The sequence below is a fragment of the Lissotriton vulgaris genome, chromosome 7, assembly GCF_964263255.1.
Source record: "Lissotriton vulgaris chromosome 7, aLisVul1.2, whole genome shotgun sequence".
In the NCBI taxonomy this organism is placed as follows: Eukaryota; Metazoa; Chordata; class Amphibia; order Caudata; family Salamandridae; genus Lissotriton; species Lissotriton vulgaris.
The window spans coordinates 155,477,859-155,497,528 of record NC_141695.1 but is presented as its reverse complement, the minus strand read 5'-3'; the positions used below and the strand labels follow the sequence as shown (position 1 = coordinate 155,497,528).

Genomic DNA, 19,670 nt, shown 5'->3' with positions numbered 1-19,670 from the left:
GGCGCCCATCCACAGCCCTCGTCCCGACGAGACGCCCTTGGACTAATAGGACCTTCAGTCTACCACTAGATCTATATTTGATTCAGTAGATGGCCTGAGACAGTCATACTATTAAGGTGGTAAGATCTTCTACACCACCGAGGAACTCTGAGAAAACATTACTTTCGTTGCCCATCAGCATGCTTATAGTCCATGCTTGCAAATCCAACATTTGAATGAACCAATACGTAACAGGATTACAGTATCCGGGAAGGTGACCTTTGGACCCCGGTTCCTTTCACACTTTTCCCCATAAGCGACGTCCCTTAAATTGAAAGCCCTGAAGAAGTCCCAGCTTGGGACGAAACGCGTCGGCTGTATGTGTTTTACTGCTTATTGAAAATAAAAGAAGACCTTCAACATCTTTGAGAAATATCTCTTCATTGTGCTTAAACACCATTTGCACTTATTGTTTCATGTTTTGTGGTGCACCTTTGCGGTTGTTTGATTTGCATTAAAATTCCCTAGGGAATAGGCACGGTGATGATGGGTGCCATCCAGTGTGCACACAACCCCCTTGATTAATTTAAGGGTCAAGGAACTTCACGGGGGGAAAGCTAGTCAGGTGCTTACTTTAGGAAGGGTCCATCATTTATTCTGTCCTTTTCTAACACTTATCCTATTTGGATACCTGGGAAGCCGTGTGTCAGCTGGCAAGTTTACAAAATCTCATTTTGGTGTACTGTTTTTAAGAAGAAGCTAAATAGCAGGGGTCAAGGATCTCTGTATCCATAAAATTACCAACATTTCTTCAAAAGTACCCATGTAAACGGCTAAAAAATTGTAACGAAATACAAATACGATTGAGCCCCTATATATTAACAGAAATGGAGACGAGCAGGAATCTAATGAGAACTGAATGGGGGTACCTATTCAAAGCTTCTCATATCTGGATTCGGCCAGTTCATTGATAACACTTGGACCAAAACCAAAGCACTGCTGGGAAAAAGCAAGCTTGAAGAAACTGTGAACATTAACAGTGCTGACTCCGGTTCCGAACACACAACAGGAACAGAAAAATGCTAGAGCTTTAATAACACTTGGTGCTAGAAGCGGAACAAAAACAGGAAAATGTAGACCTACAATAGAATGCAAGTTTGTTCATCTTTTACTGTCGTGATTTTGTTTCACTTAAGTTTTAGCTCTAGTAAAGTGTCTATGCACTGTAAACTTTGAGCACCAGGCAGGTCACTGATTTTTATTAGTCATTATGTCCCCATTGAAAGGGTTTCATAGAATGCAATTGCAAAAAGAAATACAGCGCCATTTTTTTTTTACCATAGTGACTTTTTAGGTCTCGTAGAACCAACGCGCATGCGTTGTTCTTCGAGAGGTATTGTAAGGGGCATATAAAAATGCTACCAAAGTCTGCAGGCGGATCTGGCACAGTTCATGTGTGCCGGGCGCATGCACCATCTGTCCGCCTGCAGGCTTTGGGAGCATTTTCGCGGTGGCTTTAATGTTCTTAGTGAGCCGCGCGGCCACTGAAAACATCGTAGTGGCGGCGCGCACCATTTGTCAGGCTTTAACTTGTTACAGGTCGTAAATTAGGAAACCATGTCAGAGGGCAGACCTGGCTTACCAGGAGTAAATTACTCGAGTGAATCACTCCTCGTAGCCAATGGGCCAAGAAGATTCGGTTTGCAGCAGCTTGGCAGAAAGGAGCAGTGACTGGGCCTGTGTTCTTCTCAGCACATCCTGTATTCACTCATGCAGAGTGGAGCTGTATTTTCCCACCCAGACTCCTCGATTTTCCAGCCAACGTTTAAAGGGCCCGTTTGAAAAATTAAATGTTATATCCATCTGTGTTTAGGCCAGGATATGCTGGCTAGCATTTGATTTTGTTGTTTTCTGTAGCTTTATGCACTGGGCTATTAACGACGCAATTTCTTTCTTGTAATCAGGGTGCTTGTGCAGAATACATATTACTGACATAATGACCTAATAATTTTTTTTGCTACCTAAAGCAAAAATGCCAGCGGGCGCTCAGACTTTCGACCTTTTATTAACAGTGTAATCTCATATCTGGACTAAACCAACTGTGCCGCAGGGGTGTCCACAATTTGAAAAGTTTCCTTCCCTCTGCAAGAACATACCTACATAGCAGAGCAAGGGCCCTGCTTCGATCAGAGATGTTGTAGTTGACAAAGCTTTGATAGGGGTAAACCCCCACCTCTATTAACTCTTCACAGCATGGCTGCTGATTTCAGTTTCTCCTTCCTTAGATACTCATATATTCATTTTGGACGAGCCAACGATCTGATCTTTATGCTCCTTCACGTTGCCAATTCAAAAGCAGATGATTTGAGTGAAAGATAGTATATGAAGGCCACTGAACAGAAATGACATGTTATATGCTAAAATATAATGCCATTGTTAGTGCCTGGTTTTATTTGAAGCTAGTATTCCATGCAAAGCCAGGTCATTATACTTTGGTAGATCTGGCTCAGTAAAGAGACGTAGAGGTGTTTGCACTGTTTGCCTCATTATGGCCTTGTAAATTTGGTGCAATGCTCACATTATTTTACAGAACAAATTATACAAGTAGATTTGAACTGCCATTTGCACCATGAAGCCAGAAGCAACTGGTGTTGTGGAAGAGTGGAGGGGGAGGGAGGTAAGAGGTCACGGGCCGTCAAAATAAAATAAACAAACATTTTCCTGTTTATTTTATGCCTGTTCCTTGCCTAGTATCTATCTATCTATCTATCTATCTATCTATCTATCTATCTATCTATCTATCTATCTATCTATCTATCTATCTATCTATCTATCTATCTATCTATCTATCTATCTATCTATCTATCTATCTATCTATCTATCTATCTATCTATCTATCTATCTATCTATCTATCTATCTATCTATCTATCTATCTATCTATCTATCTATGTATCTATCTATCTATCTATCTATCTATCTATCTATCTATCTATCTATCTATCTATCTATCTATCTCTCCATCTATCTATCTCAGTCAGTCAAATAATCTTTATTATGATCGGAGATCATAAAAGATGCATAGTAACCATCCGTAACAGTACTTAAAAAAAACACAAACCAATAAACAATAAATATATATACTGATATAAAAAATGTAACAACTGTACAGCATAAAAAAACACACAGATATACAATTCATATGTCATTTGTACATGGTAAAAAGGTTTACTACAAATAGGATCTTCTCCTGCGCCACATAGCATCAATGATGCATGAGACTGATAATACAACAGGGGTAGAAGTATAACTCTTAAGTATTCTGAGGGCCTCTTTATAATGTCTAAATCCCAGGTTTTTACAGAGTTGGATAAGCCAACGCTGCAATATGGTTTTGTACGTCGGGCAAAAGAAAATACGTGGGACTCGTACTCTTCTTTGGTCTATCTATCTATCTATCTATCTATCTATCTATCTATCTATCTATCTATCTATCTATCTATCTATCTATCTATCTATCTATTCAAGTCAAGTCAAGTCCAGTCAAGTCAAGTCAATGAATTTATATAGCGCGCTACATACCCAGAGGGTCTCAAGGCGCTTGAAGAGGGGTGGGGAATTACTGGTCGAATATCCACATTTTAAGTTGCTTTCTGAATGCTAGGTGGTTCTGAGTGAGGCGAAGGTGAATGGACAGTGAGTTCCATGTTTTGGCAGCCAGGTAGGAGAAGGATCTTCCTCCCATGGTGGTTTTGTTGATGTGAGGTACAGCAGCAAGGGCTTGGTTGGAAGAGCGCAGCTGGCGGGAGGGGGTGTAGAAGGAGAGTCGTGTGTTGAGGCATTCGGGTCCGAGTTCGTAAAGTGCTTTGTGTGCGTGGGTTAGGATGCGGAATGTTATCCGTTTATTGACGGGGAGCCAGTGGAGGTCTTTCAGGTGACCGGAAATATGGTCTTTACGTGGGATGTCTAGTATGAGTCTGGCTGCTGCGTTCTGGATGCGTTGGAGTTTTTTCTGAAGTTTTGCGGTGGTACCGGCGTATAGGGTGTTTCCGTAGTCCAGTCGGCTTGTAACCAGTGCGTGGGTGACCGTTTTTCTAGTTTCGGTGGGGATCCAGCGAAATGTTTTTTTGAGCATGCGGCGAATGTTGAAGCATGATGATGAAACGGCGTTGACTTGTCTGGTCATCGAGAGTGAGGAGTCCAGGATGACGCCCAGGTTCCGTGCGTGGTTCGTCGGGATGGGAGCTTTTCCAAGGGCCGCTGGCCACCAAGAGTTGTCGCAGGCGGAGGGGGAGGTACCTAAGATAAGGACTTCTGTTTTGTCTGAATTCAGTTTCCGACGGCTGTGCTTCATCCACTCGGCTACTTCTTTCATTCCTTCATGTAGGTTGGTTTTGGCGGTGTTGGGGTCTTTGGTGAGTGAGAGGATTAGTTGAGTGTCATCAGCGTAGGAGATGATATTGAGGTTGTGTTGGCGTGCGATGGCTGCGAGGGGGCTCATGTATACGTTGAAGAGGGTGGGGCTGAGTGAAGATCCTTGTGGCACGCCACAAATGACTTCAGTGGCCTCTGACTTGAATGGTGGGAGGCGGACTCTCTGAGTTCTTCCGGCAAGGAACGAGGTGATCCATTCGAGTGCTTTTCCTTGGATTCCGATGTTTCTGAGGCATTGTAGCTGGGTGCTGTGACAAACTGTGTCGAAGGCTGCGGAGAGGTCGAGGAGGATGAGGGCGACTGTGTCTCCATTGTCCAGTAGAGTTTGAATGTCGTCTGTTGCTGCGATGAGTGCGGTCTCGGTGCTGTGTTTTGCTCGGAAGCCGGACTGTGAAGAGTCGAGGGATTTGTTGGTTTCGAGGAAGGCGGCGAGCTGGTTGTTGACAGCTTTCTCGATGACTTTGGCTGGGAATGAGAGGAGCGAGATGGGGCGGTAGTTTTTGAGTTCGGTGGGGTCAGCTGTGGGTTTTTTCAGAAGGGCGCTGAGTTCGGCGTGTTTCCAGCTTTCCGGGAAGGTGGCGGAGTTGAGGGAGCAGTTGATGACGTCTCGGAGGTGTGGTGCTATGATGGAGTCTGCTTTGTTGAAGATGTGGTGAGGGCATGGGTCTGTGGGGATCCTGAGTGGATGGAGTTCATCAGTCTGATGGTGTCTTTCGTGGAGATTGGGTTCCAGTCATTAAGGATGTTCAAGGGGGGTGAAGGTACAGCAGAAGGTTGTGTGGGTTGGTCTTCGGGTTGGTTGTCGAAGCTGTTGTGGATGTCAGCGGTTTTGTCGTGGAAGAACGAGGCTAGGGAGTCGCAAAGGGTTTGAGAGGGGGTGATGTCGTTGGAGTTGGCAGTGGGGTTGGTAAACTCTTTGACGATGTTGAATAATTCCTTGCTGTTGTGGGCGTTGTTGTCTAGTCGGTCTTTGAATGCGGCTCTCTTGGCGGTCCGGATCAGTTGGTGGTGTATGCGGGTGGCGTTTTTGAAGGCGTTCCTGGTGCTGGTGTTTGGGTCTTTTTTCCAGGCCTTCTCAAGGGAGCGACAGTGTTTCTTGGATTTCTTAAGATCATCGTTGAACCAGGATGCGTTTTTGTTGCCTAATTTGATTTCACGCTTTGTCAAAGGTGCTAGGATGTCGGTGCTGTGGGTTAGCCATTGATTGAGGTTAATGGCTGCTTGGTTGGGGTTTGAGGAGTGGGCGGGGGGGTTTTGAAGAAGCGATGAGGTAATCTGGTCGATGGTGATTTTGTTCCAGTTTCTTCGCAGAGTAGGTTGAGGATGGTTGTGGGTTGTGGTCTTTTTGTAGGTAAAGTGAACGCAGCTGTGGTCCGTCCAATGGAGAGCTGTGGTGTGACTGAAGGAGATATGTTTGCTGGAGGTGAAGATAGGATCGAGTGTGTGACCTTCGTAGTGAGTAGGGGTATTAACTATCGCCCTCACTATATCTATCTATCACCCTCACTCTATCTATCTGTCTATCTATTGCCCTCACTCTATCTGTCTATCTATCATACTACCGCTATCTATCGCCATCACTCTATCTATCTATCTTTCCGTCACCCTCCCTCTATCTATCTATCGCCCTCACTCTATCTATCTATCGCACTCACTCTATCTATCTATCGCATCACCACAGAATCACTCTGGGGCACCACAACATCACTATGCGTTACCACAGCATCACTGAACGCCAGAGCATCACTCGTCGCCACCACAACATCATTCAGCACCACCACAGCATCAATCAGTGCAACCATTCAACAACAACTGCTTCAAATATGTTCTCTCAATGTTTCAAGCTTTATTACAAATGTCACGAAAAGATGTTAATATTTCACTTCTGTTCTTGGATTTTCATCAGAATAAAATACACTGCACATAATCTTCACAAAAGTTATTTACAAAAGTTTAAGCTATTGCCATTATACGTTACAATAACTTTAATTTAAGTATTAATTATTAATATTGCATTACAAACGCTATAGGTGTCACATTTGCGAAAGTTAAAACTATTGGCACTGTAAATGACAAAGCTATTAATTTTCACACACTGCCTCCTCACACACTGCCTCCTCACACATTGCCCCCTCACACACTGCCCCTCACACACTGCCTCCTCACACACTGTCCACTCACACATTGCTCACACACAATAGTTAAGGCCACACACACTGCACCCTCACACCCTGCACCCTCACACCATCACACACTCTCATTACACAGTGCCCTCACACACTGCCCCTTCACACAGACCCCTCACACACTGCCCCCTCACACACTGCCCCCTCTATCTATCTATCGCCCTCATTCTATCGTCCTCCCTCTATCTATTGCCCTCAGTCTATCTAACTATTGCCCTCAGTCTATCTATCTATTGCCCTCAGTCTGTCTGTCTAACTATCTATCTATCTATCTATCTATCGCCCTCACTCTATCTTTTGCTCTCCCTCTATCTATCGCCCTCCCTCTTTCTATCTAATGCACTCACTCTATCTATCTAATGCACTCACTCTATCTATCGCATCACCACAGCATCACTCAGCACCACCACAGCATCACTCAGGGCACCACAACATCACTATGCCCTACCACAGCATCACTGAACGCCACAGCATCACTCGCCTCCACCACAGAATCAATCTGTGCAACTATTCAACAACAACTGGTTCAAATATGTTCCCTCAATGTTTCAAGCTTTATTACAAATGTCACAAAAAATGTTAATATTTCACTTCTGTTCTTGGATTTTCGTCACAATAAAATACACTGAACATAATCTTCACAAACGTTATTTACAAATGTTTAAGCTATTGCCATTATAAATTACAATAACTTTTATTTAAGTATTAATCATTTAAAAAAAATTAAAGCTATTGTTATTTGTAATATTAATACATCTAAGTCACGTAAATACAACACATATTGCATTACAAATGCTATAGGTGTCACATTTGCGGAAGTTATAACTGTTGGCATTGTAAATGACAAAGCTATTCATTTCGCTATTTTCAAAACCAACACATGAATAAAAAAATTGTCATTTGCAATACCAATTGCTCAAACGTTCCTAATGCGGGACCTATTGCATTGCAAATGCTTGTTTTTCCTTTACAGGTAAGTAAAACTTGAGGGCGATCTGGTACTTTATATATAAACACATAATATATAACTTTTGGATCGATCTCAGGGTGCTAACAGCCGGTGCATTTCAGGGTGCTAGTAGTCAGTACATCCCAGGGTACTAGTAGTTGGTACATCTCAGGGGGCTAGTAGTCAGTACATCCCAGGGTACTAGTAGTCGGTACATCTCAGGGGGCTAGTAGTCGGTACATCTCAGGGGGCTAGTAGTCAGTACATCCCAGGGTACTAGTAGTCGGTACATCTCAGGGTGCTAGTATCCCTCAGGAGAGAGAGGGGCTTGCCAGCTCAAACCCAAGGGTACTTTACTGAAGCATGTCGAATATGTATGTTTCTGACCCAGATCATTATTGAAACTGCTGTCCTTTCTGCTTCATTCCTACAGGTCACCAGAACAACATCACCCTGCCCTACTTTATGAAGGAATGCGCCCAGTCGTTTTGCAGCTCGTACTCTGGGTCTTCCAGTGAGTACGAGAATCACACCAGACGCGGCTCTTGTTGTCGCAGGAATCTCTGCAATGGTTTGGGTCCAAATGGTCGCCCGGCCGCTGCCACATATGTTGCCCCACTCATAGCGGCTGCCCTGCTGGCCATTTCCGGTTTATAAAGGACACGTGAAAGGAAAAAGAACTGAACCAAATAAAATCAAATCATCATTCTGTTCCCAAAGATGAGACGTTTTAACTTGAAGCCATATTTGTAAAGTTTATCTACCATTGTGATTACATTGGTTTGTACTGTAACCTTATATAATACAGAGGCACAGCTTTGGCACGGTATGGGTCTCCCTGCCAATAAACATTGAAATCGAGCAGACATCAAATGTCATATGGTTTTTTGAAGTGATCACGATGGCTTATCTGAAAATCACAGCATATGCATATGCACCTACAACAAATGATTCAGGTACCTAATGCTCTATTTCCCACAATCAGTCAGTTTTTGAGAGTTGTCAGAGAGAAGGTGGAGAGGACGAAGCCTCATAGGCATATCATTTTTTGCAGCTCTGGGGTGCACCCCAGCAGCAGATCATGTCTGTGATGGGCCTCCTCTGATAATTATCATGTTTTTTCTTCCCTTTTAGGACCTGACATCCCCTTGCATGAATGATATCTACTAATTGATTAAACCACAGTGAATATGTATGGCAAAATCAAGCCCAGATTCTTTCCACTTTGCTCTGTTCTTATAAATATTTACTTCAAGCTTGCATTAATATGTTGGCGGTATTTAATCATTGTACTTGATAATTTCAAGAGTAATCACTGTTACATGTTGTTGTCCTTTCAAAAGAACATCGCCTAACAGACCGAAAGGAGCTCAAAGGGTTTCACACTATTTATTCTTGAATGTCTTTCCTGAAAGTTGTCAACAACAATTTTGAGTAAATGTATCAAAACTGCACATACATTGCTAAAGGTAAGAGAGGATCTTCACAATAGGTAACAGAAGTACAGGCACAGTCGCCCTCCCCCTTCACTGAAGCTTGAAGGTATTCAGCATTGACTGGCTGTCTCAGCTGGTGGCACAGCTGGCTGTGCTAATCATTTACTCACAGCTGCCTTTGTGAGCTAAAAAAAGAACTCATCACCCTGAAATCAAGTATTTGGGTGTGAATGTCTTTAAATCTCTGATTATGCATTTATTTGCTTAAGTGCTACTAATGTGCTAGAACTACTATAGTGCTTTGAAGTAGTAAATGAGTGTCGGGGTGCAAAACCCCTAGAGTATTTTTACTGGTCACTTTACTCATAAGCATATAGGCTGCCTTAATGTTTATCTTTATTGCTTTAACCCCTTCCATGCTGATGACGAACCCCGGCCGTCATGCACTACGGTGCTCGTGTGCTGATGACGGCTGGGGTTCGTCATGGCCCGCCCCTGTTCTTTTGTTTACCGCACAGCGGCGGAAACGGGCCAGCAGGGAAGGGGTTAACAACTCATACTGTGTACACTAGGTTAGAGTTTTGTTTTGGAATACATATTTTGAAATGTGTGTTCCATTTTCTAGTGATCCTCGAAAAGCGTTACTCATTCATGAAAGAGGATCTGGTGTTCCAGCTGATTGTCTCTGTGATGTGTTCCCAATGTTGTCTTATGTAAATACTGCTCAGTATGTTGTGTATGGGATGTTAACTGCATCCTTGGTCCCAGGTAGTCAGCAACAGAACAACTATGGAAAATTCTAGAGACCAACTTTGCCCTGGACAATCTTAAGAAACACTCAAAGGATATGTGTGCAGAATGGTAGATAGTGGGACAAGAAGTGACATTAATAGTTTCCCGTCAAATCTGTCTAAAAATTAAGAATCCAAGCAAGAAGACTTTGTTTCCCATTGCCCATTTGAACAAGAAGTGACATCACTGGATTTCCGGTCATCAAGCTGCACAGGAAGTGTCATCACTGGCTTACCATCAAAGCTGTCTGTTAGGATTTATTTTATTAATTTCAAATTGGAGTCATTACAATACTGCCCACCTACATCCATTGGGCGGTGGTGGCTTAAGTGCTGAGACATTATGGAAATTGTAGTTAAAGAACACTATGGAACCAATTATAAAATGTAAACTAGAAGGAAAGAGAGTAGGGTGGGGAGGGTTAGGCGCTGTTACTCGTAGGCAATACAATCCAGGGGGTACACTCAGGTAGTGTGTTGCTCATTAGGTCCAGCAGCTGGTAGTTAACGCAAAACTCGTAAGGCAGGGTTGCTACATCTTGTCAAAAAGGGAAAGACGTTGCATTGCCACTGGTGTTAACTTTCCATCCCTATTGTGTTGTAGAAAAAGACAGCCATTCTCTAACGAATAACAAGGCTGCCCGGAGCAAGACGCCTCTAATTCCCTTCAATAATAGTTACCAAAATAAAGAGGCAGGCGCTCGAAAACTTGAAGGCAAGAACAGGTTTATTACTCCAGATGAGAACACATCAATTCGGACACGCAGAATGTCTTTGGGAGGTGTTCTGACAATTTCTCCGCTACTCAGTCTTGTATACACATTTCAGTCAGTTTATTGGTGGTCAAACATCCTTGGATTTCCCGCCTCCAGCAGGTTCCCACACTGACCCAGCAGCTGTCGTCCCCCCTCCGAAGCCTAACAGATGATCGATATCTTGCAGCTGGACATTCCGACAGGATCTAAAAGTGTGTGGGATCGGTCAGATCTGGAGGTTCGTGCTATTGATTAAATCAGACTTCTTTGTTGGTGCTACCAGTCCTGCCGTGTGGGGGCAATAAACTATGTCTGCAGGGGTCGGTTAGTGCCTGGGACCGGATTGAGCAGCCAGGTGCGGTCAGGGAGGTTATCATAAGGCCTTGCTCATGTGCAGAGAATGAAAGGACAAATGGTTTTAGGGCGGGAAGTGGCTTCGGGGCTTTGTCACGAGGACAAGGTTTTACAACCCCAGTATGTTTGGTCATGCTTAGTCAGGGGATAATTGCGAGGTCAGGGTGAATCATAGGTGAATAGCAGTGAATGAAATGGCTGCGATATCTAAAATGGTTGCTGCTTACTAGCACGCAGAGGCCCTTGCAACGCGGGATGGTGCAGGCAATGTTTCACGATCTTCACTTTGCTCTCAACAGTGGCTGTGGCGAACATAAATGAACGCCGCTTATGTATACCTAAGGTTTATCGATTTCCACAGTCCCCAGTTTTTATAATAAGTTAGTTCATTTCTGTTCATATCTGTTGTGATGATGTACAAGTCGACATTATTATACACAATAGCTAAGTATGCAGTTGGACTGTCCATTGCGCTCTTTGGTGGCCTATATGTTTTATGGGCAGATGAAAACAATTCTGCTATCAGTACAAACAGTATCGTCAATAACCTATGTAGTCAATGTTACAAGCAGGGAAACAGTGCATACAAAATGACATTTGTCGTACCATATGTTTAGACGTGGAGATGAGCATAATTCTTCTATGATGCAGTAAATTCGTTCTAATACAAAAATGTTATCATACAAATTGTTCTGGTAGGATAAGGACCATTAAGTGCATTATTTGAGGTCTAGACTCCATGAGGATCCAAACTAATAAGCATGTTCATGAGGACAACTGGTGTTTTACAATTATCATGATGCACAGTTTACTCTTTCTTCCATTTTTCTACGTTACTTATTCATAATATGACACAGCGAAAGCGATCGATGTAGGGTTTCAAAGGAAAATCTTTTTCTTGTCCAATTGGGGCATAATCAATACGAGGTGATTGGGAGAGAAATTCAACCTAATATAAGTGATGGTCAGGGAGTGATAATGTTCAATGGCTCTTCTTTCCAGTGTCTTTTACAGCGAGCCATCACTGGTAGGCTCCCATTGTTCTCTTCTTTCCAGTGTCTTTTACAGTGAGCCATCACTGGTAGGCTCCCATTGTTTTCCTCTTTTGTTGGCGCTGTTGAGCACTAGCTCGGATTCAGATTCCACGTTGCAGGGCGAGGTCGTTCTTGCTCTAGGACCACAGTCCCTTTTGCCCTGTTCCCTAACTAACTTATCGCTGGTACCTTAGACAGGGTACCCGCACCCTATTCTTGATCCGTGAAGTCCATCCCTACTAACCTTATTCTATCTTTGTGCAGTGTTTCTTCATCAAGTCAATTACAAAAAAACCCACATGAAAAAGGGGGGGTGTTTGGGGAGGTCAAGGGAAGAGAGGGTGGAGTGGGGTCAGATCTGAAATGGACCAAGGGGGGCAGAAATTTCACGCAAGTGGATCAACAGGCTGGGGGCTTCTGGACAGCCCTTCTTTCTTTCATTTTCCTTGTTGGGGATGGTGCCTCGTCCAGCATCTCTTTGCTCTGCGGCTCCACCTTGGTCGTGGTCATAGGTGTCTCATGTTCTGCAGCCAGGCTGTGCATCGCGTTCGACCCCTCTCTTCCGAAGACTGGAGGACATCTTTAATCTAGCAATGAGTATAAAACAATTTTTAGAAAACTGGCAGGGGAATACGTTAACACAATTCAATTACTCTCCCAACCCCAAGTAGCTGGGGAAACATTTATTGTTTCCTCAAAAATGACGTTAGCATGGATACTCTTAATCTTTACATCTGTGCATATTATTTAGTCATGAACCATTACTGTTGTGCAGGTCTGCAAGTATTTCTATGAATTTCCACCATAATTTTTATCTTTGGTGTCCATTCCTTTTACGTTCTTGATTGTGGCAAGAAATCTAATATCTATCAATTATGTAGTCTGTCCAATTCAACCGGCTCCTCCGGCAGAGACTTGTCGTTATAAACTAAATCCTGTTGAGCTATATTTTCTTCAAGGTCTGCTAACTACAAAAAGTGTGATGTGCTATCATCATGGGCATACAGGTACCCTTCCTAGCTATAGTTTATCATAAAGTACACAAGCTGAGCACAAGCTGAGCATTGTCCCATCCTGTCAATGTTCCTTACTTTTAGCTAAACAATTTAGACTTCAGTACCCATTCAGCAGGGCTTACTACAACATTCCTTTCAGTTTAGTTAATCGTTTACTGTAAACCTTATTCTTATCTTTACATCATCTTTTACAACCTAATTACTTCACTAGCTAATGAAGGACTTGCGATGTCCCTACAACTTATTGTGCAATGTTTGTGGTAACCTGAACGATGATGGTGATGCCATTGAGGCATCTTGAACAAAAGCCATCGACATATAGCCCCCTTTTATGGGTCAGATTAGGGGACATCAGTGTACACGTCCTTTCATTTTCAGCCAATTGATATTCCACCATTTTACAGAAAGGAGGGGTATTAACATGGCATAATATGGTATTTTGTTCCTGATAATTTGTTCAAACACTGCTGTGTTGAGGCCAATTCAGACGCGTACTTGGGAGGTACAGTTTCTTAATTTATTCAAAAGCATAATAACCGCATTGTTTGAAGTGAATTGCTAAGAGTGAGTCCACCCAGTTGTCTTGTGGAATGGGTCCCAGTATGGTCATTCCTGGACAGTGTAGGTAGGCTCAAGAGAGAGAGAGAGAGTGTGTGTGCACAACAATAGGCTATTCAGTACTCATACAACATAGGGAGAGAGAGTGTGTGTGCATGCACAACAATAGGCTATTCAGTACTCACAGAACAGTACAGGACGATTTACATATTAAACACACAAGCCAAGGGAAAACATAAATGCACAGTTTACATACACACAATACCAAATAGGACGCGACAGTACATGCACCAAGCACAAAAACCGAAGACAAAGACGCAGGGTTAGTTTGGACAAAAGGACTTTTTCATGCACGTCGCGCATCTCATAGTTCATTTAATTTACTAGGGGGCCAGGCTCCTTCCTTCCCTCCTTCCTAACAGTTGATCATTTAAGCAAGTGACCTCTTTTGAAAATACTTACTCCTTTTAATGATCGGACACTAGCCCAGTCGTACTGATTCTCACGGTGGGGTCCCCCAACATCTAGCAACGATGGTCCAAGCTGAGGTACAGGTGTAAAGGAGGGACGCCAGTCAGATGTGCAACGGTACAATTCTTATCTTTCTAAGTGGATGGAAGAAGAAGGGGTAAATCTAAAACATGACAATGTCTCTAACTTCTGGGTGGGGGAGGATTTGGATGAACCCCAACCCGAGGGTACTCTTCACTTCTCTATTTGGTCAGTACATAATCAACTCACTGGTGCGCATTACTTTGGTCTAAACAGGATAGAAAGTGTTCCTAGAAAAGGTCGCACACTTGGGTTTTCGGTTCGAGTTGGCTCGTTGTACTGCAATAATCCTTCAAGCTCCTGATGTAGACTATCCTCCCATTCCCTGGCTTCAGAGAGACTCGCTTCTAAGTAAGGAATGTGCTATATTAAAAAAAAAATGCTATTTGTCTTTCGCATGTAGGCACCATGTTCAGGCCTATTTTTCGCATCCCATTGACCACTCGATCAACACCTCAGTCATACAAAAAGCGTTCTCATATCGACTCGTACATGACACATACGCATTCATACTATACATATCAGGACACATACGCATTCATACTATACAAATATTTCACGCCCCCAAAAGTAGCCTCTGTATCCAATGTACTATCTCACAGTACTAGCCTATTTTCGCGTAGAATACAATGCGCTAGGCCTTCTCCATCCTTCAGATGAAACTCCGATGTAACCTAAAGAGAAAGAAAAGAGGGGGAGGGGGCAGCATTTAAAGCACATCAACACGCATGATAATGAAAATATTTTTACTTACCATGTATCTGACTTATTTCTTGGGATGCAGTCCTCGGCATCTCGGCATTGAAGCCCAGAAGAATTGTTAGTGCGGTAAAGATAACTAATGGTAGGACGCTCACAACATAGATCATTCGAGTGCGGTATTACGGACTGCGTGTAGGAAAGGGTCAGATGCCAGAGGTACTCAGTATGAGGGGGGGTGATGGATCAATGTTTTCATTAAAGAAAACAATCTACGGTGGTCTGGGATTGTTCCTATTCACAGAGCAGGGAAACTATAGGAGGTGGCGAGTTTCATTGGGTGCATTCGGGTTTTCAATGGTATGCATTTTTGCTACACGGTAAGACCACTAACAGACTTGTCTAGTGTCTGCATGGAGATCAGTTTTGCGGGCGGGTGGAGGACACAGCGCAGCTCTAGTTCGATAACGCGGGGGCACAGCTGTGCTAGAAAATCACAGATTCGTAATTGCCAAGGCTGGCACCTGTTCATGGGGTCCATAAACACGGACTAGGCCATGCCTTAAATGTTTGTGTAAGGCGTACCAATTTATAACACACAAAAGAAACTGTGCCTTTCTAAAAAAAGGTAATATGCATTTGTGCCTGACTGCTAAGTACAGTGCCTAAAAAAGTTCTTTCAAATTATAATTTAAACAGATGACCGTTTCCTTAGGAGGTTGCGGGTTGTTAAAACAGAGCAGGACTTTCCTAAAAATGCTCATTCCAATCATATAACTTGTGCAAGGACATCAAACGTTAACATTTAAAATGGGCTTCCTTGCGATGTTTTTCGATCCCTGGCTTTGGCCATGCGAGCAAATAGGTTTAGAGAAGATATTTTCTCTCTTTTTATTTAATACATTTATAACTCACTTCTGTCTAATGTTAGACCGGATGGCATTCCCCTGGTGAGGCTCAGGAGCATTTGAAAAACTCCTCTGAAACACGTGGTGTGCGAAAATTAAGATTACGATGTTTAGGACTCCAAGAACCAAAATGCACTTGGAGTTCATAGCTAACCAATTTCGGGCTAATGTACTTCCTTGGGAACCTTACAACTGTAATATAAACTAAAATTCCTAATGTGAAAAGGTGTGCTTTTTCTCCTCCGAGGGAGCTGCGAAGTAAAAGAGGCTCGATCTACTGTCCTCTCTATTGATATATCTAAAATGTCAGGATGTTTACCAATTGCTTACGTTGTAGGAGTGCACAATAAATAAAACAGATCTTGACTATTCCTTTGACGTTGTTTCTGCGTACTGTATCTTTTTAACTTTTTAGAATCAAGTTACTCATTCTACTGCCCATTGAAATTCGAGTTTCTTCTTTGCGTATTTGTTCCACAATGAGTCATACATATGGGACAAATACTATACTTTTTATTCGACAAACGATTCAGGCTTAAACAACCATTTTCTAATAACTTCAGAAAAGACAGGCAGGATGGATATCGGTTAAAACAAATCTCTCAATTAATCCTAAATTCAGACAAGAAGTCTACATTACCTGTCCTTTACTATTTGCAAATAGTAACCATTGTTCAAAACTACCAACCAATCAATATTTACGATGCTAATTCCATGTTTCTTGTGAAGGGCTATTCCTAGCGCTTCCATTTTAGCGTGGGTCGAAAGATCCCATCAGTGGCCTACTGATTTTTTTGATTTTTCCTAGTGAGTTTTATGCCATAGTTTGCTGTAAGCTACAGCGATTAATCCGTATTTCACATACATGTCCTTTTATTAGGGATGCCCTCCGGTGGAGCCGGATGACTGACCTCTTAAAAACGGTCCGGGCCGAACCAATTACCAATCAGTGGGGAGAAGATAGGCATGTCGTATTAGCGGTCAATAAAAAATCCCAAATTGTTATGGACAAAGGTCCGTACTACCTATCCTTTGCTGTCGGCAAAGAGAGAGGATATTCCTATTCTTCGTTGTTTGCAAGCAGGGAATGTCTCAAAAGAACCAAAGTACCAAATAGCTAAAAAGCCAAAAGAACAAAAAGAGCGCAATACTAGTATTAAATCCAAACAATTCCAAGACAATCAAACAATCAATCAGACAATAGTCAATTTACACGACCTTACCCGGACCATGTGGACAGTTCTTCGCCTTCCTCTTCCAGCGCCCAATCGTCCTCTTACTCCAATTTTACTGTGGCACTCCTGTGGGATCCCAGTAAGGACTGCAGGTCACTCGAGAGCGGTCCGTTAGGTACCAGTGAAGTTCAGGTTGATCAGCAGCCCAGAGGAGGGTCTTTTTTGTGCAGGTGCACTCCAATCGTTTAGATGTTCACTCTGTCGTTAGGACCTCTCTACCGGACCCACCTGTCGCTGATGGGCCCCACATTGGGACGCCAATTGTAGAAAAAGACAGCCAATCTCTAACGAATAACAAGGCAGCCCTGCGCACGGCGCCTCTAATTCCCTTCAATAATAGTTACCAAAATAAAGAGGCAGGCGCTTGGAAACTGGAAGGCAAAAACAGGTTTATTACTCCAGAGGAGAACACATCAACTCGGACACGCAGAATGTCTTTGGGAGGTGTTCTGGCAATTTCTCCGCTGCTTAGTCTTTTATACACATTTCAGTCAGTTTATTGGTGGTAACACATCCTTGGAATTCCCGCCTCCAGCAGGTTCCCACACAGACCCAGCAGCTGTCGTCCCCCCTCCCAAGTCTAACAGATGATTGATATCTTGCAGCTGGATATTCCGACAGGATCTAAAAGTGTGGGGGATCGGTCAGATCTGAAGTTTGTGCTATTGATTAAATCAGACTTCTTTGTTGGTGCTAAAAGTCCTGCTGTGTGGGGGCAATAAACTATGTCTGCAGGGGTCGGTTAGTGCCTGGGACTGGATTGAGCAGCCAGGTGCGGTCAGGGAGGTTATCAGGAGGCCTTGCTCATGTGCAGAGGAATAAAGGAGAATGGGTTTAGGGAGGGAAGTGGCTCCGGGGTTTTGTCACGGGGACAAGGTTTTACAACCCCAATATGTTTGGTCATGCTTAGTCAGGATGCTGGGGATGATTGCGAGGCCAGGGTAAATCATAGGTGAATAGCAGTGAATGAAATGGCTGTGATATCTAAAATGGTTGCTGCTTACGCGCACGCAGAGGCCCTTGCTACGCAAGATGGTGCAGGCTATTGTAAGTAGAAAGACACGTAGGCAGAAGTAGTTCTACAATTCTTCTTTAATCCATCAAGTAGTAAGGAATACAGCGACATGAACACATCTGCATCCTCCACCTTCCCCTTCAGTAACTGACTCCCTGCCACTGCATTCTTCCAAGCATACATTCCACAAATTCACACGTGCACACACACACACGCGCTACACACATACACGCGCCACACATACACGAGACATACACGCACACAACACAGAATATATATACAATACCACACACCCTCCTCCTCAAAAGCTTAAGTCACCATAAAAAAGAATTACCCTAATTTGAAATCAGAAAACCGGACAGGGACCTTCCTTACTCTGTCACCACGGCGAAGATTCCCACCTTCAACACCAACACTGGTACAAGATGATCCAACATCAACAAGAACATCTCTAACACCATTTCCCATATCACGACTAGTACTACAGCTACTCGTACTGCTAGTTAATGCCAACTCCTTTACCAGACCAAAATCATCACCTAACATATAACCACTACACGACCCATCATCAACACCACCAAAACGTGCACCTACCACACCATTCCTCTCATTGCAAAAACTCAATTGCCGAAAATTCCACCTTTTACCATCTTCCAATTCTACAGCGCTACCAAACACCCTCGTTACTCTCAAAGGTTTAGACCATACACTTTCGCCTTTCAACACTTTCCTAGGATTCTTCACCCTAACCATCTGACCAATCTTAACCAAAGGCCAAGCATGTTTATTACCATGATACTGCTGATTGCGATCTTGATACTTTTTGACTTCAGATCTGACTTCTTCATCAATACTCTTCCCATTACACTGTATTTTATCATTCCTCTTCCTCAACCACCAAGGAACCAAACCAGTAAATGGTTACCTACCTCTCAAAATTTCAAAGGGTTTCTTCCCTGTAGCAGAATGCGGAGTCACCCGATATGCAGTCAATCTTTCTTGTAAGGCTTTCCTCCAAGGTAACCCTGCACTCAATGCCAATTCGATCACTTCTTTAACCACCCTATTGAAGCGCTCAACTTGACCGTTGCCTTCTGGGTGATATAGTGATGATTTGATGTGCTTGATGCCCATTACCATTAAAAACTCTTCCATCTTCTGTGACACAAACTGGGGACCATTATCCGAAACTAAAACTTCTGGTACTCCTTCTCTTGAAAACACATCCTCCAAAAACTCAATAACCACCTCTGTAGTCATCCCACTCACCATTCTTACCTCGGGCCATTTCGAATAGTAATCAACAAGTACAATGGCATAATAATCCATAGACGATAAAGCTAAAAATGGCCCCATGAAGTCAATAGCTACTTTTTGCCACGGATATTCGGGTAACTCCACCATGGTTAAGGGTACACTTAATGGCTTTGCCACTTTATCACTAGTACCACAAATTTTGCAATCCCTCACTAATCGATCCACCATGGAATCAACACCTGGCCACTAAAACCACTCCTTGACCCTCTTTTTTGAGCTGGACATACCACCATGTCCTGAATGACTTTTCTCAGCAATATTCTTCCTTAAACCAACTGGAGGCACAATTCTGTCACCCCTTAAAACAATATCATTAACAATACATAATTCATCTTTGACCTTTGAAAATGCAGCACACTCACCACGTAAATTGGATTCTCTTGGCCAACCTTCAACTATAAAGAGTTTAACTTCTTTTAAAACCACATCTTTATCCATCTCACTCATCCAAGAT

At 43.1% G+C, this 19,670-nt stretch overlaps 1 protein-coding gene across 1 annotated transcript in view; it reads left to right on the top strand.

Annotated features, from left to right (window-relative positions):
* The window catches only part of LOC147701041 (ly6/PLAUR domain-containing protein 3-like), a 428,896-nt gene extending 420,088 nt beyond the window's left edge, over window positions 1–8,808 (top strand). The window contains exon 5 of the mRNA XM_086929843.1: window positions 7,980–8,808. Coding sequence (XP_086785969.1) covers window positions 7,980–8,203 — 224 coding nt within the window. The 3' untranslated portion in view covers window positions 8,204–8,808. The remainder of the gene's footprint in view (window positions 1–7,979) is intronic.
* The last annotated feature ends 10,862 nt before the right edge of the window (window positions 8,809–19,670 follow it).